The 21669-nt window shown below is 40.2% G+C and overlaps 2 protein-coding genes across 2 annotated transcripts in view; both read left to right on the top strand.

Moving 5' to 3' along the window:
- Positions 1 to 14407, top strand: part of aldh7a1 (aldehyde dehydrogenase 7 family, member A1) — a 41788-nt gene extending 27381 nt beyond the window's left edge. Inside the window, exons 14-18 of the mRNA XM_057320500.1 lie at positions 6243 to 6359; positions 6459 to 6556; positions 6649 to 6722; positions 7924 to 7999; positions 14177 to 14407. Of these exons, the coding sequence (XP_057176483.1) occupies positions 6243 to 6359; positions 6459 to 6556; positions 6649 to 6722; positions 7924 to 7999; positions 14177 to 14231 (420 nt within the window). The 3' untranslated portion in view covers positions 14232 to 14407. The remainder of the gene's footprint in view (positions 1 to 6242; positions 6360 to 6458; positions 6557 to 6648; positions 6723 to 7923; positions 8000 to 14176) is intronic.
- A 933-nt stretch (positions 14408 to 15340) lies between these two features.
- LOC130545767 (glutamine synthetase-like) lies at positions 15341 to 20551 on the top strand. Its single transcript, XM_057320503.1, has 7 exons — positions 15341 to 15594; positions 15939 to 16122; positions 16565 to 16726; positions 16812 to 16958; positions 17258 to 17385; positions 17489 to 17688; positions 18603 to 20551. Exons 2-7 carry the CDS (start codon positions 15957 to 15959, stop codon positions 18916 to 18918), a joined length of 1119 nt encoding a protein of 372 aa, XP_057176486.1. The 5' UTR covers positions 15341 to 15594; positions 15939 to 15956; the 3' UTR covers positions 18919 to 20551.
- The last annotated feature ends 1118 nt before the right edge of the window (positions 20552 to 21669 follow it).

The following is a 21669-nucleotide window of genomic DNA, read 5'->3' as shown; positions in this document are numbered from 1 at the left end:
GCGGCCCGTAAGGAGTGGCGGATACTGTTATGTGCTTACTCTCGCTCGGCCTGAGCCGGAGGGCATTCGTATCCCCGGGAAAGCAGTCAATGGGCTCTATGCTTTGGGTCTAGCCCTTAGGCTTTTTATGGAGGTGGGGACACAACACAACGGGATTTTAATCATCCCATTGTCGAGAGACGGACTTGAAACGGAACGTCTCCGGTTACGTATGTAACCTTGGTTCCCTGAAAGGAGGGAACGAGACATTGCATAAGCTGCTGTGTTGTATTTCTCAGGGTCTTATCCATGTTCGTTGGTCGAAAGATTCTGAGGCAATGCCGCTCGGCGTCGGACTATATAGCCGTAGGCCCCGCCCGTAATTGGCCGGTAAGATTTACCGGCGCGATGCAATAAGGCTTCAGTATTTGCGAAGGAGGGGGAAACCTCTAGCATAGCTATTCAATGTCTCATTCCCTCCTTTCAGGGGACCGAGGTTACATACGTAACCGGAGACGTTATCTGTTTAGGAGTTCACTCACATCATTCACAACTTCATGAAGGACACAACACTTAGTCACTAAGTCATTGCATTTTAACTGCGTGAGAAGCATTGGAATGCTTTAGTTCAGGAGTTTAAAGAAAGCTTGTCAAATTTTCTGAAAGAATTTTATTCATTTGAATTGGGAATAATTTTACTTGTAAACATAGATATTTAGATATTTCTTTTCGTCCCCTGTGACGCATGTTTTTAATCATGTTAGGTTTATTTAGTTAAATATTTACATTTAGCAGACGCTTTTATCCAAAGTGACTTACAGAGAAAATGAGGAAACAATAAAGCCATTTGTCATAAGGAGGCAATAAAACAATAAGTGCTTATAGCTTGCGTTTCATCTGTCGCGTGCAATTAACTTCCGCTCTGCGTTTATGGGTCTGGCTAGTGCCTAATAATATAACTGTTTATATTTTATTTAATTTATGTAGGGTTGTGTATCATTTGGGTTTTTTCCGATACCGGTGCCACATCGATACTTTTGAAAAAAGAGCCACAAAACACCAGTGGATGACAAGTGAAGAACAAAATGTTCAATTAAAAATATTAAGTAATAAAAATACACAACAAATTCACAGTTAAAGGGAAATGAGCATGTACACTAACATTGCTAGAAAGATGTTATAGTGTTTACTGTTTACCTTTTTTGCCCTCCAGCTACAACTAAATGCTCGCCATAGTTGTATTAAATGTGGGCAGAGAATGCGATGAATATATCAACAGATTAAGTCCATTTACAGAGACCTCTTGGCTACATTATATGTTCATATTTTAAAAACAGACAGTATGTATAATGAATAGTATAATTATATGCCTATACATGCAGAGTAAAAAGCTTGACAGATAGATAGATGCCAGGGCTTGACATTAAGCATTGTCATGTGGTTGTCCTTCGGACAAGTAAATTTGTCATTCACTTGTCCGAGTACAAAAATGACTTGTCCAAAGATAAAAAAGATATTTCATTTGAGTTATAATATAATATAATCAATATAATTGTTTCGGATTTAGATTGGTCAAGTTTGCTTCTAAGCATTTTAACTAGTGTCCGCTTTGGCCGCCTGAATTTGGTTATAGGCCTACTCTCCATGACAGCATAATAATTACTGCTTGCCTTTGTTTTATAGCAAAAGCTGTAAGTTAGCTTTTTTTGCACATAGCAAACTGTGCTACAGAGGTTTAAAGTTTGGTAGCACAGGCAAACAGTAGTAGAACAAGTATAAATCGTCTGTTGTCATCATTAAAAAAAAGTGCAAGTGCAGTTCATCATGAATAGACAGGTAACTGACAAAAGACATTAAAGGTGTCATATGACACAGCTAAAAGGAATATTATGGTTTGTTTCAGATGTAATGCAATGTGTATACAGGATTTAAGGTTGAAAAACGCTGTATTTTCCACATACCGTGCATGTTTGTATCTCCTCTTTGCTCCGCCTCTCTGAAACGTGCAGATTTTTTACAAAGCTCATGGCTCTGAAGAGCGAGGTGTGCTATGATTGGCCAGTTCACCAGTGCGTTGTGATTGGTGGAATACAAGCGTGTGAGGGAAATGTAACGCCTCTTACAACACTCGGAACATCAGGTTCCCAAGCAATTGTACTGACAGGTGATAAAATGTCATCATACTTCCTTATGTCAATTCGAGCCCGAATCTGATCGGGAAAATGAAGATGATCAAGCCGATACATCAACTTTGCCAGCGCGACTTGAGCAGGATGTAAAGGATTGGTAAGGTTTTATTAATGATGTTAAACAGTTAAAAACTATAGCTAACTGTTTTACCTTTTATTTACGAGGTTATAAAGACTATAAACAAACAACCATATACATCAGGGTTATTCAATTAGTTTGTCATGGGGGCCAGTTCATGAAAAGCATCCCAAAGGAGGGGCCGGAGAGATATGGCTTGCAATACGAGGGATGATGCAACAACAGTAAGAAATCCGTTTTATTTTTTCCCAAATTCCCTTTTTTCCATTTAAATTTTTCTGGATTCTGTGTTTTCCGTCTTTTACTATACAATATATTTGCCCACATGAAAAAATACTTCAGTATACTACAGTATTCACTTATAAACTATATTAAAAACCTGCAGTAGATACGTTGAACCATACAGGGAAAAATAAAAATGGAAATAAAATTGTTTTTGTTTTATTAAAGTAAATAATATACTCAGCGGTTGAACTATAAAAATAATCAAGAAGGATGGTGTGGTAAAATGTGGGAGTGTTATAACTTGTTCAAGTTAACAAGACTTTTATTTTGACAGGTCGACGCAAAGGGTGTTTGGTTTGACAGTTGCTTTTCTCACATGAAACAGTGAAACAGGTCATGTGCATGCGTTCTCTTAAAGCTCCACGAGCACATGCAAAACAATTGCAGATTACATATTTACACACCATGCCTGGATTCCGCGATTCAATCATAGGGTCCTAAGTTAGTTAACTATGGGAGCCCGTATGTTGTATTTTTGCCCAATAAGACACCCCAAGTATTTTCCTACATTTAAACATGCTGATGTTGTATGTTAAACTGCACAACAACAACATTGATGCATTGTAAGACGCCCAAACAGGGTTTCTACATTCAAACATGTTCATGTGTTGCATTTTAAAACTGCATAACAAAAAAAGAGAAATTCAGTGAAACAATATTAACCTACAGAGTTCTCCGACGCGCTATTCTCCGCCCTTGCCTCTGTATTTTTGAAATGGTGGGGCTATTCGTGCTAGCAAAATGTCAGAAATGAAACTAATAAAAGTTAGTCCGTCATTGTCCTGTTTACTGCGTCTCACAGGAGAGGCTGCTTGCGAGTCGCGCCTTTCGTCTAACATCACGTGACTCCCGCTCTGTGCTGCTGCAGCTCGTGCTGAATGGAACAGACACGTGTCAGTCCGTTCCCGACTGAACTCAATTTAGAGATTATTTTTCACACTGTGCTACTTGAAGGGCCGGAAAACAAATTACATCGAGGGCCGGTTTGGCCCGCGGGCCGCCAATTGAATAGTCCTGATATACATCATACAGAGTTTGTTTGAGATAGAAACAAGCATTGGTTTTTAGTTGTCTCATCTTTTGGCATGGCAAACAAAGAGTCTTTCTTTTCGCAATGAAACACACAGCATCAATGCCACATGGTTGCGGCGGCGACGATATAATGAGATTTACAAGTACGCCCACCTTACTTGCGTTTAGATTTGGGCGGTCTTAGTCATGTTACGAAGTGACGTAGATTTGTGGGGGTGTGGTTACACGAGGTGTTTCAGGCAGGTCTGGATGAGCATTCGCTTTTACCTAGAATGCATCTTTTGTTCCCACACTTTCATTTCTGCCATTTTACATGTCTAATACATGCATGAGCAACTTATAACACACTAAAGACACAGAAAAACATGTGTTCGTGACATGACCCCTTTAATTACATACAGATGGATAAATTAGGGCCATATCATTTTTAGATGACCTAAATTTGTTTACATTTTTTGAAGTTCTGTGTTTTTCATTTTTTACTATACTGTACAATAGTGGTATATTCGTCCACATAAATTACTGTAGTATACTATAGTATTTACACTGTATACTATAGTATACAGTGTTTATCAATTTACTACAAGGGAACTACAATTTTCAATAGAAAATACTATAGTACACTACGTTACACTGGCCGTGTTCAGTTTAACGGGACTTTTATTTTGACGGGTCTTCGGGAAGACGCTTGTTTGCCGATAGCTTCACTCAAACAGTAAAACGCTCGCATAATAAACTCTCAGAGCAACTCTGGAGATGAAGTTCATGTGTTCATGTCCTCATACAGTGCAGACGCAGACAAATACTCGACCATCACTCGTGTTGTATGTTAAACTGTGCACATAATTCACTCAGACACGCAGAACAACCAGATGACATTGAAATAACAGGATTCATGGACTCCTGATTATTGTCACACACAAACAAGCACAACCACTACACTATTATTCTACATGTTTGTCGCACTGTTGTTGTTGTTTTTTCAAGTTACTTATTCTCTCTCACTTGCCCAAACAAAACATTTACTTGTCCCGGACAAGCGTTAATGTCGAGCCATGAACTATGAAGAATCCACGGGTCATGTGCGTTCCGATTCGTGGGGCGCGGATCACAGATCATTGGTGTTCCTTTCAACCATTCTATAAAATGTGTTGGATTTGTATTATCCGAGGTTTCTGACTTTCGTTCATGTGAATGAGGCCAAATGTCTCAATCGACGGCTCAGTCAGCATTTAAGTGGCACCGAAATGAGGCACTGAAATCTGCGTATTGATTCGGTCCAGTTACATACCGGATACATGGGTATGGTTTCAGTACCCAACCCTAGTTAATATGAATTTATATTATTATTTTATTGTGTAATAATTGTATTAACTAAACCAGTGGTTGCCAAACTTTTCAGATTAGTTGTTCTAAGTAGCACCTAATGACCGCCATAAAAAATCACATGAATCAACACTCAAATGAATCTTTACTTGCCTCATGATTACACCTAGTCCTCCAGTTCTAATTTGTTATTAATAATAATATTTACCGACTGTTTTCAAACTAAAGATGATGTTTTTCATGTCAGTCAGCAGTAATAGTGAACACAGAACTCTTGTCTTTAGTGCACAGTAAACAGGGCTCTGGAAACGACTCTTATGGGGGATTTATTGACTTTGTGGGGTCTTGCAGAAAGACTACAAACCTTTATTAAGCAATTATTGGGTCTGTTCTGTTTTAAGTCAGTCTGTCTCGTTTTAAACTCACACTTTACTGCAGCGGCTCTTGTCAATCAAAGCGACGCGTCAAAACTAAATCGCCACACACGCTTCATTGATTTAACCTCGAGTAAATGCAGACGCGTGTTGAATTTGCACTTTACAGCAATAACAACAGCTTTAAACAGCGCTTCAAGTGCAGAAATACACCCGAAGGTTCATTTACACGAAGCTCATCGGAAGAGAGAGAGAGAGAGAGACTCACAAGTGTATGTCTGCTCGCGCTCTGTGTTTGAGCTGCCCGTCACCTATCCACCAATGATCAATAAACAATCATTCATACAACTAGATTCATAGGCTATATGAGATGTATTCCATATTCATCAATCATGTATTAAACATTTGAAATTGTCTTTAAAACACGAAATGTAAATGAATAAAAAGCTGCCATGTCATGTACCACCAGGGGTCTCTTCGAGTACCACAGTTTGAGAACCACTGAACTAAACGATTGGTTGAATTTTGTTGTATGTTCACTTCATTAAATAAACAATTTGTTGAATGGGTCCTGTAGTTCGGTGGCATTTAAAGAAACAATGTGGTACACTGACAGCTAGGGGTTGAGCTTGGTATAGCAGTCTAAATTCTAAATATTGGAGAGACGAGTTTAGCCAAGTAACGCTTCTTCTGGGTTTCTTTTGATTGTTATCAGAAATAATCTACAGTGATCAACAGACAGTTTGAACTCAATTCTATTTCTTGAAACAGTTAACCTAGTTGTAATGTAACATTTCTACTCATTTTAATGCACATTAGAGACACAATGTTGTGTTAACAGAAGTCAAAGATAAAATGTAAAGAAAGAGTTGATCAGATTGTCATTCTAAAGAAGTCTCTTGTATTTCTAAAGTGGTGTTGTGAGATGGATTATCTGGAGTAAATGTTTCTGAAGTGAGCTGTGAATCTTATTGGCAGGTCGTGGAGCGTCCAGGGAACTATGTGGAACCCACAATTATCACTGGACTGCCACACAATGCTCCAATAGTTCACACGGAGACCTTCGTTCCCATCCTTTACGTTCTCAAATTCAAGGTAACTACTTACATTTATTCCTTTAGCCAACAAGAAGCACAGTACACCGGGCTGCGTTTACAGCCGTGCTTTAATTGACATCATGTTGTGACGTTTCAGACGGAGGAAGAGGCGTTTGCCTGGAATAATGAAGTGAAACAAGGGCTGTCCAGCAGCATCTTCACCAGAGACATGGGGCGAGTGTTCCGCTGGTTAGGGTGCGTGGACGCCGCTCTCTATCGGGTTATGGGAAGTGCAATATTTCACATCTGGACACTATTAGTATGTAACAGTCGTTGTCTCATTTTAGACCCAAAGGCTCTGACTGTGGCATTGTCAACGTCAACATTCCTACCAGCGGCGCTGAGATTGGAGGAGCCTTCGGTACGTATCCACACATCTGAATTTGACAGAAAAACATTCCCATAATTCAGTTGTTCTGCATTGGAAACCAAGAGCATATGCTGTCATTGCAAAAATAATACTGCACTGGACAACACAAATATGACATGAACTTTTCCCTGCCATTGGTGATGTGTGTCTGTCTTTAATGGCACAACCCTTACACCCTGTCTACACCGGACGCGACACGACAAGAGACATTAGAAAAGCATTAGAACCCATTTATAATGTTACATTTTGTCCACAGGGGATTCAAGCAACCTGTCGCGTCCGGTGTAGACACGGTGTAAGGGTGCATTCAGACCTCAGACCTTCAGATCGGATCATTTGCTCCGGACCAAGGGCAAAAAATGACAACCGTTTTGTTTTTTTTGCATCACACGGATTGCTCTGGTCCAAACCAGTTGAATCGAACCAAAATGCAGTCACATGACAACATCCATGTCACTCGTTGGTCAGATGTCATTTCTAAACGGCTTTTTATTGGTCAGAATTCCAGGAAAACTCCTGGAAGTAAAGAAAGAAATGAGGAAAGACATAGTCATGGAATGGAGAGACGACTGTGCGGGTTGTCATCATGTACGTCATAGTTTATGTCGCACCTCCTCACAACTGCCATGAGGCTATGTTGCTAAAGCTGGTTTAGTGAAAAGATGTGCAGTACTTTTCCAGTTGTGTCTGTTCGAAGTCGAAACCTCTCCAGGGTTCGTTTGAAAGCGTACCAAGACCACCTCACCTCTTCATGTTGCGCCTGCCCAAAGAAACGGACTTCAGTGCGATTCAACCGAACTAATCCTCAACATCAACAACCTGCTAACAATTGCACCTGACCGCTGATGCCAACAGAGTTCTTAAGAGTGTCCGGTAGATACTACATGAGTAAATCTGCGACGGCAGGGTCATTCATCTGAATGCTGAAGCACTTTTAGAGGTTATGAGCTCGGAGAGTGAATCGTGCTGTTGCGTGTGCTGCTGTAGCTCAGCGTGTATCACTGATATTTCATCTTAAGACAGGTAGGCTAGTGCTAGTTCAAGTCCAGGTTCTGACGTTAGAATAGCAGGATTTAAAGGCCGCTCTCTGTTCAGAATGGTCAGCTTCTCCCGTACCGTCCTGTGCTTGTTGTAAATAGAGATCGCTTATGTTTAAGGGCTTTCTTTTGCATGTGTGTGTGTGTTTGCACAGGTGGAGAGAAACACACGGGAGGCGGCCGTGAGTCGGGCAGTGACTCGTGGAAACAGTACATGAGAAGATCCACATGGTGAGTGTTCATCAAACCTCTCATTCTGCCATCATGTCATCCGTGATATTTTATGATGGCCTGCTTTACATCTGAAAGGGCTCAAACATGAGAGCACCGCATCACGACGTGTTCTTTTTTTTTAAGATGGAACACATTTATTGTTTATATGAGGACACACACACACACACTGACAGCGGCGCTCCTCCACAGCTCCAGATGCTGTGGTCCTTGATGTGGCGCTGTGCTTCTCGTCCACTGTGCCCCCTGCTTTAAAAGGACAAACAACACCACAAACCTACACAGCATATGTGACCCTGCCTGGGAAAACACAGTTTCCTGCTTATTACACGGCTTCTTGACACATGACTAAATAATTGGATGTAAAATACTTTTTAGCTTGTTTGTAACACACGCAGAGTCAGTGATGCATTAAACATCTAAGAGCGCTTTTCCACCATCGCGCCGAACCGTTCTAAGCACAGTCTGAACGGTTACAGCTATGTTTCCGCATGAGCCTGGTTCGACACGACACGATTCAGCACGGTTGTCTAACCGTGAATCGTGCTAATGAATGCGCGCAGAGGTGTTATAACTCAGTCTCTTGTGTTACCAAGGCAGCGTGTGACGCGTTTGTGTTTATATTCTAAAGATTTCCGTTGTCAGCCCTGCGGTGGAAAATGAAACCATTTACCTGTACGGCTGGCATGGATCCGCACGGAGGGGAACGATTAAGCAACAAGAACGATTCGGCGCTCAAAGTAGTGCTGCTCTTGTGGTACCCGGATGAGCGGTGTGTTTTAGCAGCTGTTATTGAGGAATATCAGACAAAGCCGCTAAAGGCTAAGCCTGCAAACATGGCTAAGAAAGCACAATACAGCATGGAAACTAGTGCTGCTGATGTAACGGAATACTGCATTGATGCATAAAAACAAACAATCAATTATTTGAAAATGAAATGTCAACGGTTAGTGTTTTTATAGTCTCCGCCTCAGACCATTGGCTAAACGTCTGATGCATAAAGCCATAGGCGTAATTTGCGGGTGGGACATGTCCCCACCACTTTTTGGAAGAAATTAAGAAATGCTTGTGGAAGGTGTATATTGTTTTGGGGCCATTAACATCTAAAAGTCGTGGAAAACGTAGGATGCGGTGCTTTCTCACTATCTCCCGTTGCTCACACTCATAAGTTAATTTTGCGGAAGACAGAAACGCGGCCAGTATGAAATGCATGCATCATCCGCGTTCGCAGCGCTTGCTTGAGCATCCAGTGTCCAAGCACAAAAACGCGTAAACCAACAGACAATTAAAGTATTAATTGTTTTTGTCCCCACCACTTTTCAAGACAAAGTTACGCCACTGCATAAAGCACACTTTCTTGGAAACACTTCAGCAAGTTCGTAGTCGTCATCTGATTGGTTGAAATCTACAGGGTTTCCGGTGCTGAATTCTGTGACCCTAGTAGGTTTGGTATTGAGCTAATCCTGTAGCTAACCCGACCCTCAGTACAGCGTCTACTAGAGTCACCGGGAGACGTGCACTTGGCGTTCTTTAACAGTCTGCCTGGAAACAACACGAATATGGGGTGTGATAACTGAACTTTTTGTGGATAGCTTTGCTAACTGAGAGGAGAACTGACGTGTATATGCTCGCTAGCCGTCTGGCCGAAATCCTGTAGTATACAAGCGTCAGACGTATAATTTTAGATGTTAGATGACATGGTCACGTGTCGAAGCTGAGCTCAATGTAGGCGGTGGCGTGGCAGCGGCGAAACTGAGAAATGCATATTTTGTATTTTGCGCTTTACTAACGTACGCGTGGATAAGCGCCTGAAAATTATTACTATACTATTAGCTGTACTTCTGTTGTGCCCAAATAAGGTTTTAGAAGGTTGTAGATTTTAAAAATATAAACCATATAAAACCAGGAGTAGGGATTACATAGGACTGCGTTTACATTTGTCATTAAAATGCGAACTGTAACGTTTTCACAGACGTTACAAAACGAATAATCACACCACACATCAAGCAAAAAATAAATAATAATAAACATTTACGTTAGATAGCCTATCTTACAATATTATATAATATAATAATTTATCCCCCAAACACAGAGGATGCCTACCTGACAAACCCAGTGAAAACTCAGACCTCCTTTCTCATATTCCTGAGAATACTGTGCTGAAATAGTGAGATTATAACACCTAGTCCTATTAAGCGAATCTGAATTTTGTTGTCGCAATTAAATGTAATCCCCTTATATATATATTTTTTTTTTGGTGCGTAAGATAAGTTGCCAACAAATACATAAGAAAGGAATACAAACAAAAACTTCGTTAAATAAATAAGAAGGGAAAACGAAACAAAAAATGTTTTGTTAAATAAATAAATAGCCTAACAAAAAAATAAGAAAGGAATATGAAACGAAAAACTTTCTTAAATAAAAAAGAAGGGAATACAAAACGAAAAATGTTTGTTAAACAAATAAATAGCCTAACAAACGAATAAGAAAGGAATATAAACGAAAAACGTTTATGTTAAATAAATGGCAAAGCACCGGCTTTTGAAAATTACAACAAAAATAGGATTAAAACTTAACTGTCTCTTGATGACAGTGCTTACTGCTTACATTCTACTGCATGTTCTTTGACAGAAAAGCCTCCGCCATCATCTTGTCAGTCAACACTTCACTCTCCTTACATGAGTAATAAATTCTGACTCATGCTGCTGATCTTTGCTACGACACTTGTTCCGCTTATGCTGAATGCAGCAGCGGCATTCAGACGCGCAACGGTTTGGTCTTTAACTAAACTAAGTAATAATTACTATAAAAAATGCAAAATGATGGTGGGGGTCGGTGCTGCGGTGGACAAGTGATGTAATCGTTAGACGGGTGGACATCGTGTATCGCCGGTTACACCGACTATCGCAACAAAACAGCAGTGTTTTAAACGCATCATTTGTTTATTTTCATGTCACAGACACGAATAGCAACACTTGTTAACATACGTGTGTGTATTTACTGTATACGGTTTAATCAACTCTCTGTTTCCAGCTGCACTGTCCCGAGGGCTAGATTGTATAGTGTTGCTAAAAGATGATGTCCGTAAGCACGCTATTTATGGCGCAAACCAAAGAAACGACGTGCTGTCACTTGCAGCCGAACCAACCCAAATAGACGAGAACGATGTTTAGTGTCTTGATAACTTAGGCATACTTATGTGATCATTTTATGTCTGTGACATGGATAAACAAGTGATGTGTTTAAAAACACCATTAGAGTGTGTGAGTGAAACCCGCCGCAGCTTGTGGTCAAGTACAAAAGCTTGTGAAATTTGACACATATCCTCTGCTTATACGTTCACATATAAGATCATTCATCGCTTTAATAACTCCAGCTTGGAAGTCCAAACAATTGTTTTTACTACTATTTACAAATGATTTGGTGGTGCTTTGTTAGAACTTGATTCAGTAACTGATAAGATCAGAACAATAATTAATCAAATTAACAGCAATAGAACGAACAACAATAGCTATAACAAACTCCATCATTCAGAACAGAAAAGAACAGTAACTAAATAGTAAACAAAACATAAAGTAAAAAAAAACAGGTAAAAGGGCATTACTCAATTTAAGAATGATAACTGTTAAAACAACATTATTGCAGACTTCACGGCGCGCACGTCACGCAGCTCCTCATGTTATGCCAGTTAAGTTAAATTTTATTTTTGTTGTAATTTTATATAATTTAGTCGATGCTTTGCCATTTATTTAACATAAACGTTTTTCGTTTCGTATTCCTTTCTTATTTATCTGTTTGTTGGCAACTTATCTTATGTACCACACCAAAATATGTTGACATGAAATATAAGGGGATTCAATTTAATTGCGACAACAAAATATCTTATTGTAAGATAGTCTAACTACTTCTGTTTTTTAACAATTTTTTTGCTTGATGTGTGGTGTGATTATTTGTTTTGTAAGGTCTGTGTTTAAAATAAGCAAATGTCATTGCACTTTTTTTGTAGTTTTGTGTGTTTTTATTACGAAAGATATTTGGACCCACCATTAACTCAAGCAGTTGCCTTTTTACACGTCCAATAACCTCTGGGTGGGGTTTTCTGTGAAGTTGAACTGGTAAATAAACTGGCAGGATTGCGTTTACATTACACACAATGCGTCCTCGACTACCTCTGGGACACTCTGATCGGATAACATTCCGATCAGAAGCACGTTTACACAATGTGTTTGTGGACAACATCCAGATAAGGTTACAGTTCGCATGTTAATGACAAATGTAAATGCAGCCCTATGTAATGTCTTCTCCTGGTTTTATACTGATTATATTCCAATTTAAAACCTTCTTTGGGCACAACAGCAGTACAACTAATAGCAGGGGCGTCGCTAGACCCCTTTTACTGTGGGGCATGTGCCCCAGTATTAATCTGCTGTGTCCCAGTATAAATTTCAAGTTTAAGTTTTAACAATTTCGTTTATTTGTCAAGTGTAATCATTTACATTGATAATTGCGGCAAAAAACGGATCAATTCATGATTGTAAAAGCGACGCAGTCGTGCATTTTAACCGGTCCGAAAACACAAACTAGTGCCGTACTGTTGCGCAGAAATCCATGTCCGTGCACGTCTGTGTTTTCTTGCCACAACTGCAGTACGCAGCTGCGCAGTGCGCGCGCGCAAGGTTGACAACACGCGACTGAGGTAGGCTATGAAAACATGACGAAACTAAAGTACGTTTCTAAATAATATCGATCATCTCATTTTAACTCGATCATTAATAGCCCTTGTAGATGGACATCAGAATTTGTTTGTGCAAAGCAGGGAAATGGAAGCAGTAAGGAGATGTACATCCCCAGCCAGTCAGGTCTCAGACATTAGAGGAAAGTGTCTCATGAAGACCTTTGTCAAGTCTGTAAAATTGCATGGTTGCTTAGAAAAACATTTGTGTTATGTACTTTAAGATATTAAATTAATATTTAATTTACTAGCTCCATTGGGACATTACATAAAAGTTGGCAGTAACTATGGCTGAGATAAAGTTTAATGCAGTACAATTGGTTAAAAATGAACCAGCTTTGTTTGGACTAGGCTGTTAAACCAAAAGATTGTTTTTAAAGATAATATATGTTCTTTAGATGGAGCCATAAAAAATATTGTAATTGTAATTTCTTAAAAAGATGTAATTATTGATTATCATCATTGTGTAATGAATGCAGATGTGCAAGAAACAATTCTCGCTGCTTTCATTTTTTCCATACAGTGCATGCAACCATGTTAATAAAGTTTGTTAAGTATGTTGAAGATATTTACTGTATATATTTTTAAATACATACATGTTTACCTTCCCTAGTATTCTCAATCTGTAGGAAAAGTGGTTTAAGCGAGGGTAGTTTGTATAGTGCATTGTGTGGCAAGTGATAGCAAAAGTAATGGGCGCCTGTGCCCCAGTAGAGCTTTAGGTCTAGCAAGGCCCCTGGCTAATAGTATCAATAGTAATCATTTCCAGGGGCTTATCCATGCGTACGTTAACCAGGCGCTCATCCACGCGTACGTCAGCAGGCACGGCAAAGTACGCGACGATCGACACGATTGGCTGCTTAGTTAGCAAAGTAGGTCCAGTTATCACACCCCATACACGAAACGTCTGATCAAAGAAGTAAGCTGTCGTGTTTACATCACGATCGACTAAACGCTAAATTCTTAAAAGTATGTCATAATCGTTGTTGCTGTTAACTTCTGACACGTTGGTGAATGTACACCGGTCTGTTACCGCGGGACATTTCCACGCCTCTAAACATGACGCGGCACAAAACCAAACGTGATTGGTTGCTTTACCTGTCAGTCATGTGGCCTCTTGGGCGGGCCTTGACCAAAGAAAGCGGCCAAAGTTCCCAGACCCTCAAGTGTGAAGACTACTGTTTTTATTGTGCATAAAGTAAAGAAAGTCAAGTTGTTTGTGAAGAATTAGCTTATGGTTTTACGAATCGTCTGTCTGCTAATGAGGATCCTGATTTACACTAAACTTATGTTGGGAACTGTAGTTCAGTAACTGTGCTGACGTCACTGCCATAATTTGATTGGCTGAAGTGCCTCATGTGGTGAAGTTAGCAGTTTTTCTCTGAATGCTGATAAAACGTTGCTTTGCAAATGCTCGTGATTTTGTTTTCTTCTTCTTTCCACAGCACTATCAACTACAGCAAAGATCTGCCGCTGGCTCAGGGCATCAAGTTTGAATGAACACCACATTCTCCATGCGTTACAGAAGCTTTTATTCTCATACATCCATGTGTTTTGTAAGCCCATAGCCATTCTCTCTTTCTGGATCACATACTGTATGCTTTTTAGTGAGCGATGCTTGAGTAGATGAGTGAAATGTGTGTTAAAATCACCAGTAATAAAATCTGAGAGCGAGATGACGTGTCCCTTGTGTTGTGTCTGTCTTATAAACCCTGCTGTTCCTTGACATACTGGGAACATACTGGGGTCATTTGTGTTGACACGTTTTCTGATCTTCAACTAAACCTGCGGATGCATTAAGTGACCCGTCATGAAGAAACAAGCTCAGTGAGATGTGTGTGATCCTGTCATTGTGTTTGTGTCTGTTCATACATCACACTGACAAACACACGTTTCGTGCCTGAAAGATGCCCAGATCATGTGCAAGAAAACGAGTTTTTGCATAACTTTATTATTAAACCAGAATCAAACAATGTTTCTGTCGACTCTACATTATCACGCTACTTACGTCACGGGGCCATTTTTAGAAATAAAAATCGGATCTACTGTATTTGAAATGTATTATTAGCCCCATGTGTATGGAATGCAGACCTCTTTCGGGTTAAGTCAAGACCCGCAAGCGAACGAAATCATTCAAATGTCGTGTGTAATAGCGAACTGGATCGCTCCTTTAATTCACTGGGGGAAAGAGCGAATTATAAACGAACTGAAGCAAATATCGTTTATCCTCATTTCCTGAGATAACGTCAGTTCGTGTGATGTACACGAGTTGTTAGGAGATGAGTTTAGGCTGACGCTAGGTGGCGTCATTGCACACGTTACACTCGATAGTCGTTTTTACTGATTCAGTTCATTTGTATAGCGCGTTTACAACTTTCCTTGCGTCAAAGCAGCTGTACAAGAAAACCGAAAGCAAGAAAAGAAAAGAAGATGAACCGTAGAAGTAATATGAAAAAAGAAGGTAAGGGAAAAAGCGAATACACAGACACATATCGTTATAGGCCTTGTAAACAATGTACAACTCTCATGGTATTCTTGCAAGTGTTACAGATGAGCTAAACATGCATAACATTTCGCTAGCGTGTAGACCCACGTTTATTTTATTTTGGACCAAAACTAACTTAATGCTTTTATGATCTTTCGTTTAAAAAGACTTCGAGGGGATCCGCCGATGTTTGGAAACGCCCAATGAAAAGCCTTTATTTCTTGGCGTCACAAAGCCACGCTCCAATCACGGTTTTCTCCATCCCATCAGCCACTGCGGTCTCTGAGCGTCGCTTTATGAGTTCAGAGGAATCATTCCCACTCGAGACGGACGAGAGGAACCTGACTGGAGTCACACAGCGGGAGTTCGGCTAACACGGTCTGTGGTGACGTATTACAGCGGCTTCTCTTACATGTAACCGCATTTAAATGCCTGAGCGTGAGCGACGTTTAGCTCTGTTGCGATGTCGTGTAACTTCAGTGAACTGTGTGTAAAGCTGTGAAGTGAACATTACACACTGCAGTCTGTTGCCTTGGTTTGGGCTTTAGGCGAGATATTATTCACACGTTTGGTAAAAGCGGAATATCGGGGATTTATTTTTCACAAACAGTCGATGCTTCCCTAAAAATCTGATGTCGGATGTGAACTTTCCCCCCACAGGGTGTTGGACGAGCTCCGTGACCGTAGATGTTAATGAATTGTGTGTTTGTGCGCCACTGTAGGTTTGACACGGCACAAACATGAGCACTTCAGTGAGTTGTAAACTGAATAAAGGTGTGAAACATCAGTACATGGATCTGTGTCCGGATGATCAAGTTCAGCTGATGTACATCTGGATTGACGGAAGTGGAGAAGGATTGAGATGCAAGAGCAGAACTCTGGATTCTCAACCCAAAACCCTCGAAGGTACTTCAACACGTGATCACAACAGACTCCAATATAAGAGAGCAAAGTCTTTGTTTTGTTTTCTTTAATATTCGATGAATAACAACCGTATGCATGTGGTCTCAATCAATGAAAGGAGGGAAATGAAGTATGCTTCTGGATGGAAGCATATGGTTCCTTGTGAAATGGGAATAATTCGATTTTGTGGTTGGTTTTGTGTGGTCCTGTGAGAAAACGGCTTCTGAGTCAAACCCACGTAGTGAAATATCACAACCGCTCCTCACTTAAGAAATGGGTCACATGTTTGTTGTTGTTGATCAGTGGAAGTCTGTGAACCGTCCTGTCTAATACAGTGAAACTAATGCGTTTACTTTGTCTACAAAGATTTTTGATGAATGTAGTGTGAAAAAACAAAATGCAACGCCTGGATTTGCGGTGTTTTGCTTGTGCTGGTTCTCTTCAGAACTCCCCGAGTGGAACTTCGACGGCTCGAGCACGTATCAGTCTGAAGGATCGAACAGCGACATGTACCTGATTCCTCGAGCCATGTTCAGAGATCCCTTCAGAAAAGATCCCAACAAACTGGTGCTGTGTGATGTTCTCAAATACAACCGCAAACCTGCAGGTGACTCATCTGATGTTGCTTACAAGATCACGTCACACCAGATCACGTCTCGCACAAACCCAATCTTTTTATTGTCTCCGTCAAGAAACCAATTTGCGTCGCACGTGTGAGAAGGTGATGGACATGGTGCGGGATCAGCACCCGTGGTTTGGCATGGAGCAGGAGTACACTCTTCTGGGCATGGACGGTCGTCCGTTTGGATGGCCCGCCAACGGTTTCCCCGGCGCTCAAGGTGGGTATCATAAATCATGCGTGTTGTTGTGTTGGGGTGGCGGTGTTGTTGTGTTGTGTTTGTGGTGGTGGCGGTGCTGTTGTGTTTGTGGTGGTGGTGTTGGGTTGTGTTGGTGTTGGGGTGGCGGTGGTGGTGTTGTGTTGGGGTGGTGGTGGCGGTGGTGTTGTGTTGGGGTGGTGGTGTTGGGTTGTGTCGTGTTGGTGGTGTTGGGCTGGTGGTGGTGGTGTTGTGTTGGGCTGGTGGTGTTGTTGTGTTGACTGTGTTGTGTGTGCCTGGACTGAAGACTTTGGTTTGGTCAGGGCCGTATTACTGTGGTGTGGGATCTGATAAAGCTTACGGACGAGACATCGTGGAGGCACATTATAGAGCCTGTCTGTATGCTGGAGTGAAAATCTGCGGCACCAACGCTGAAGTCATGCCATCACAGGTCAGGTGCCATCAAAACCATGACAATCATCTGACCTCGTCATCGGTTTTCATCTGCTGACCTTACTGCGCTGCTGGTGGTGGTGGTGGTGTTGTGTGTTCAGTGGGAATATCAAGTCGGCCCGTGCGAAGGCATTGCGATGGGAGATCACCTGTGGATTTCCCGCTTCATCCTGCACAGAGTTTGTGAAGACTTTGGTGTCGTGGCCTCTTTAGACCCCAAACCTATGACGGGCAACTGGAACGGCGCCGGCTGTCACACCAACTTCAGTACCAAAGACATGCGAGAGGAAGGAGGATTGAAGTAAGCGTGTGAGATCTCTTCTGTCAAGTGAAACTCATTCTCTAAACCGTTGTCGTGCTGATGAAGAGCAGGGCCTGGAGACCCTCACACCAGCTACTTTCTTACACACTTGTACGATCACATGAGAGTGAAGTGCATCTGTACGTGACTCTTTCTTCAGTGGAATACAAAAGAAGATATTTTGAGAAATGTCAGTTGTTTTATGTTTGATTATCAACATTCTTCAAAATATAATCTTTTGTGTTCTGCAGAAGAAAGTCAGTCGTACAGGTTTGACATGACATGAGTTTTTATCATCTGTCCTTTCTCTTAAGGTGCAGCAGGTCATTAGTCAATCAACACACTTCTCTCTCTTTTGTTCTGTGAATCCACACGCTGACACACATTTGACCTGATAATGATACGCTCGTGTTCGGACAAATTCACTGCTGTGAGACACAACCGGCTGCATTGGTTTTGTTTTTTACAAGGGATTATTTCCATCCATTGGAAAGTTATTAAACGAAACCTCTTAAGAACACTGCCAGTCTCGTGAAGAATTATGACCTGGGATGTTGACACAATGTAGCTTTGAAGTTCTTCCTAGTTTTATACTCCGTTGTTATCATGTATGAGATTGAACATGTTGGTTCTTGTGTCCAGTGTCACAACACACACATGAAAGCTAGTGGCGCAAGAACCAGTGAGGCATGTTTGAATGGATGTCAGTGGATTCCTCTGTTTCACCACTGCAGTCATTTGGGATTTACAGCTTTAACAAATGCCATGTCGATAAATGTAATCTGTTAGTTTATCTGAAGAAATGAAGTCGTAAACATGAGGTCTGTGTGTGTAAATGAGATTTTTATTTTTTTTATTTGGATGAACATCATCATCAATAATCTTCACATGTCAAACTCTTCTTTTCCTCTCAGACATATTGAGGCATCCATTGAGAGGCTGTCCAAGAGACACAAGTACCACATCCGTGTCTACGATCCTAAAGGAGGTCTGGATAATGTCAGACGCCTGACCGGCCATCACGAGACGTCAAGCATCAATGATTTCTCTGCTGGAGTGGCTAACCGTGGCGCTAGCATCCGAATCCCACGACCTGTAGGTCAAGAACAGAAGGGATACTTTGAAGACCGTCGTCCGGCTGCCAACTGCGATCCGTACGCCGTCACTGAAGCTCTCGTACGCACGTGTCTGCTTAAAGAAGACACTGAAGAGCCTGTGGAATACAAGTGATTTCTTATGGCACGGTTGAGCAAAGAAGGCGGTAAAAATAAATCTGCATTGTTTCTCCTTTTGAACTTTTAATGAAATGTTGGAATATTGTACTTTTTATTTTTATATAAAGTCAAGCAATTTGAAGTAGGGGGAATATCACATGAGAATTTTTTTCTCTAATACACCCTGGTCACAATTATTGGCACCCTTGTATGCAAAACTTTCTGCAAACTCGATTTGCATGAAAAATGGCTCGGAGTAGTTTCTTTTATGTCTGACGAGGTTTGAGAATATATGGCAAGTCATCGGGGTCCATTCCTTCACGCAGAATCTCTTCAGATCCTTCAAATGTTGGTGCTCTCTTATGTTCAGTTCATCCACTCGTTCTCTCTAGGGTTCGGATCAGGGAACTGGGATGGCTGTGGCAGGATCTTGATTTTGTGTTCAGTGACCCATTTTTATTGGTGTTGATGTTTATTTTGAACCAGTGTGCTGATGGAAGATCTAACCACCACCCATTATAAGATTTCTAGCAGAGCAAGTCAGGTTTTGATTTATCTGTTGGTATTTGATATAAAACACGATGTCGTGAATCTGATCCAGATGATCTGGTGACATTATGAAATGCTTTCTGACCCCCAAAATTCAACTGATTACTGCAATTTTCCATTTGAACTCTTTGAAGAGTCTTTGGCCACTCAAATTCTTCTCCTAGTTGTGCATTGAGACAATATAGACACATGTTGGAAATTAGTTTTTTTTATTGTTTTGACTATTTCCTTACAACCATTTTGTGTACAGTAGCTCAACAGAACTGTAGAGCTAAGAAACTCTAAATATCAGTATCCGTAGGGAAATACTTTACTTTAGGGAGGTAATTTACTCATAAGAATTTCTAAGGGTGCCAACAATTGTGACCAGGGCGTATTAGAGAATTGTTTGACTTTAATGAAATGTTGGAATACTTCCGATTTTTTTTTTAAAGATCAGAAGGTGAAACAATGCAAATGTATTTTTTTTGCTCATGTTTTACTCCAGTTGCTAAATATGTTCATGTAGTGATTTCTTCTATTTCTGCCACTATGGCATTTCTGCGCGGTCTTGGTTAAGGTTGATCTGGGTTTTTATTTTTATTGTTTTTTGTGTGTTCAACTTCAAGTAATATAGACATTGTCGTGCATCGCAACTTATTTCTTCTCACTTTTCATGTTTCGTCCATTTTCTCTGCTGCTAAAGAAACTCAAGTCTCGTAAAAGTCCTCCTCGCTACTCCTCTTAAGGTCCATTCCAACGTGTGCATAGGAAAGATATCATTTACACAAATTCATAGGTGAAGTAGATGTGGGTGCTTTCCTCTTTAATGGGTAATAGCACGGGTCAACATCACTTCCCGCTTCCCTCTCCGCTTTGAAACCGCATGGGAGAGGTGGGTTTTCTTTAGCATTCTATTATTATAGTCTTTGTTATTTTTATTTGCATATTTGATGTGAAATGGTATTTGATTTACCTGAGCGGTCATTCTGGCCATTGTACCTCGTTTGCATTATGTCTATACGGGAACATTGTGATCGGTGTTTGTATTTATTTTATAGAAAGCATTAAGGGCAATTCACTCTTATTGGGGGGTAAAATAAAAGATCCAGGTAAAAGCACGTCTGCTGCCCCGTGTCTTATTGTTCCTGAACAACACAACGCTGAGAGTGAAGTCCCACACCGGTTACACACAGAAATATGAATCAGGTGTCATGCTGACACATTAAAATTAAGATCTTGTACTCATATTCAAATAAAATAGTTGTTGCCATATTCAAATTAAGATGATAAAATCAAGTTATAAATTGAACAAGTGAAGAGTTTATTTGCAAAAACATACAACTCTTTTATTTAACTCTTTATCATTTTTTATTTTCAAAAATCATGTTTTTTTGTGCATTCCAATTAATATTTATCAACTGCAGATGTTTTTTAGTAAGTAATATCTAAAAAATACAGATAACAAACACAATAAAGCAGTTATATGTTTTTGTAAATAAGATTAGAAGTATTAGAAGTATATTATAAAGTATAAGTTCAGCTAATTGTCAGCATCTTGCCTGTCTGCATCTCATAAACAGTTAATAACAGTGTGTGAAACTCTATTTTGATGAGTTGTGTTGACTTAATAATGTTGATCATTACTTAAGCTTAATATTGTGTAATTTTAACCTAAAAATCTGTGTTTATGTGTTTACGACTATATTTAAGGTGCAGTAACTCAAAGTAATTGGCTAGATAACTTCATTTTTCAACACTAATCGAGTTCCGGTTTTCAAGACTCCTCCCAAGCCATGTAAGATACGTAAACAAGTTCAAACTCTATGTGTCAAGTGTTTGAAAAGTGTAAAATATATGTGTTCATGTTCAATCATTTAACTTAATCTATTACAGTTGAGGGTACATGACTGATGCTTGTTGTATCAAAGTATAGCATTGCTGAGGATCTCCATTTCCCATCATGCTTTGCATGGTACTGGATAATGAGAGTTATTTATGGATTTTTATCAAGATGAGAACAGCATGAGACTTAATAATGTTTAATATTTTGTTCTCTTGGCACTTTAAAGGGTTTGGTTATGTTTTAAGAGGTTACCATTGTCCTGAAGGATAGAGCATTTGCTTAGGATATGGTTAGGCTCAAAGAAAATGACCACAAATGCTGTTTTACTCAAAAGGCATCTTATTGGAGATGCTGTATAGGCAAAATCAGCTCTTGCTTTTAATTATTATTGAG

This window comes from Triplophysa rosa, linkage group LG22, assembly GCF_024868665.1.
Source record: "Triplophysa rosa linkage group LG22, Trosa_1v2, whole genome shotgun sequence".
NCBI classification, from domain to species: Eukaryota; Metazoa; Chordata; class Actinopteri; order Cypriniformes; family Nemacheilidae; genus Triplophysa; species Triplophysa rosa.
The sequence above is the reverse complement of the archived record's forward strand: the minus strand, read 5'-3'. Positions and strand labels throughout refer to the sequence as shown.

Bases quoted from the DNA above. Each gene is read 5' to 3' on its own strand.
- LOC130545767 (XM_057320503.1), top strand. From the start codon at position 15,957: ATGAGCACTTCAGTGAGTTGTAAACTGAATAAAGGTGTGAAACATCAG. The intron at 16,727-16,811 runs GTGACTCATCTG...GTCTCCGTCAAG, and splicing joins ATACAACCGCAAACCTGCAG to AAACCAATTTGCGTCGCACG. The intron at 16,959-17,257 runs GTGGGTATCATA...TGGTTTGGTCAG, and splicing joins CGGTTTCCCCGGCGCTCAAG to GGCCGTATTACTGTGGTGTG.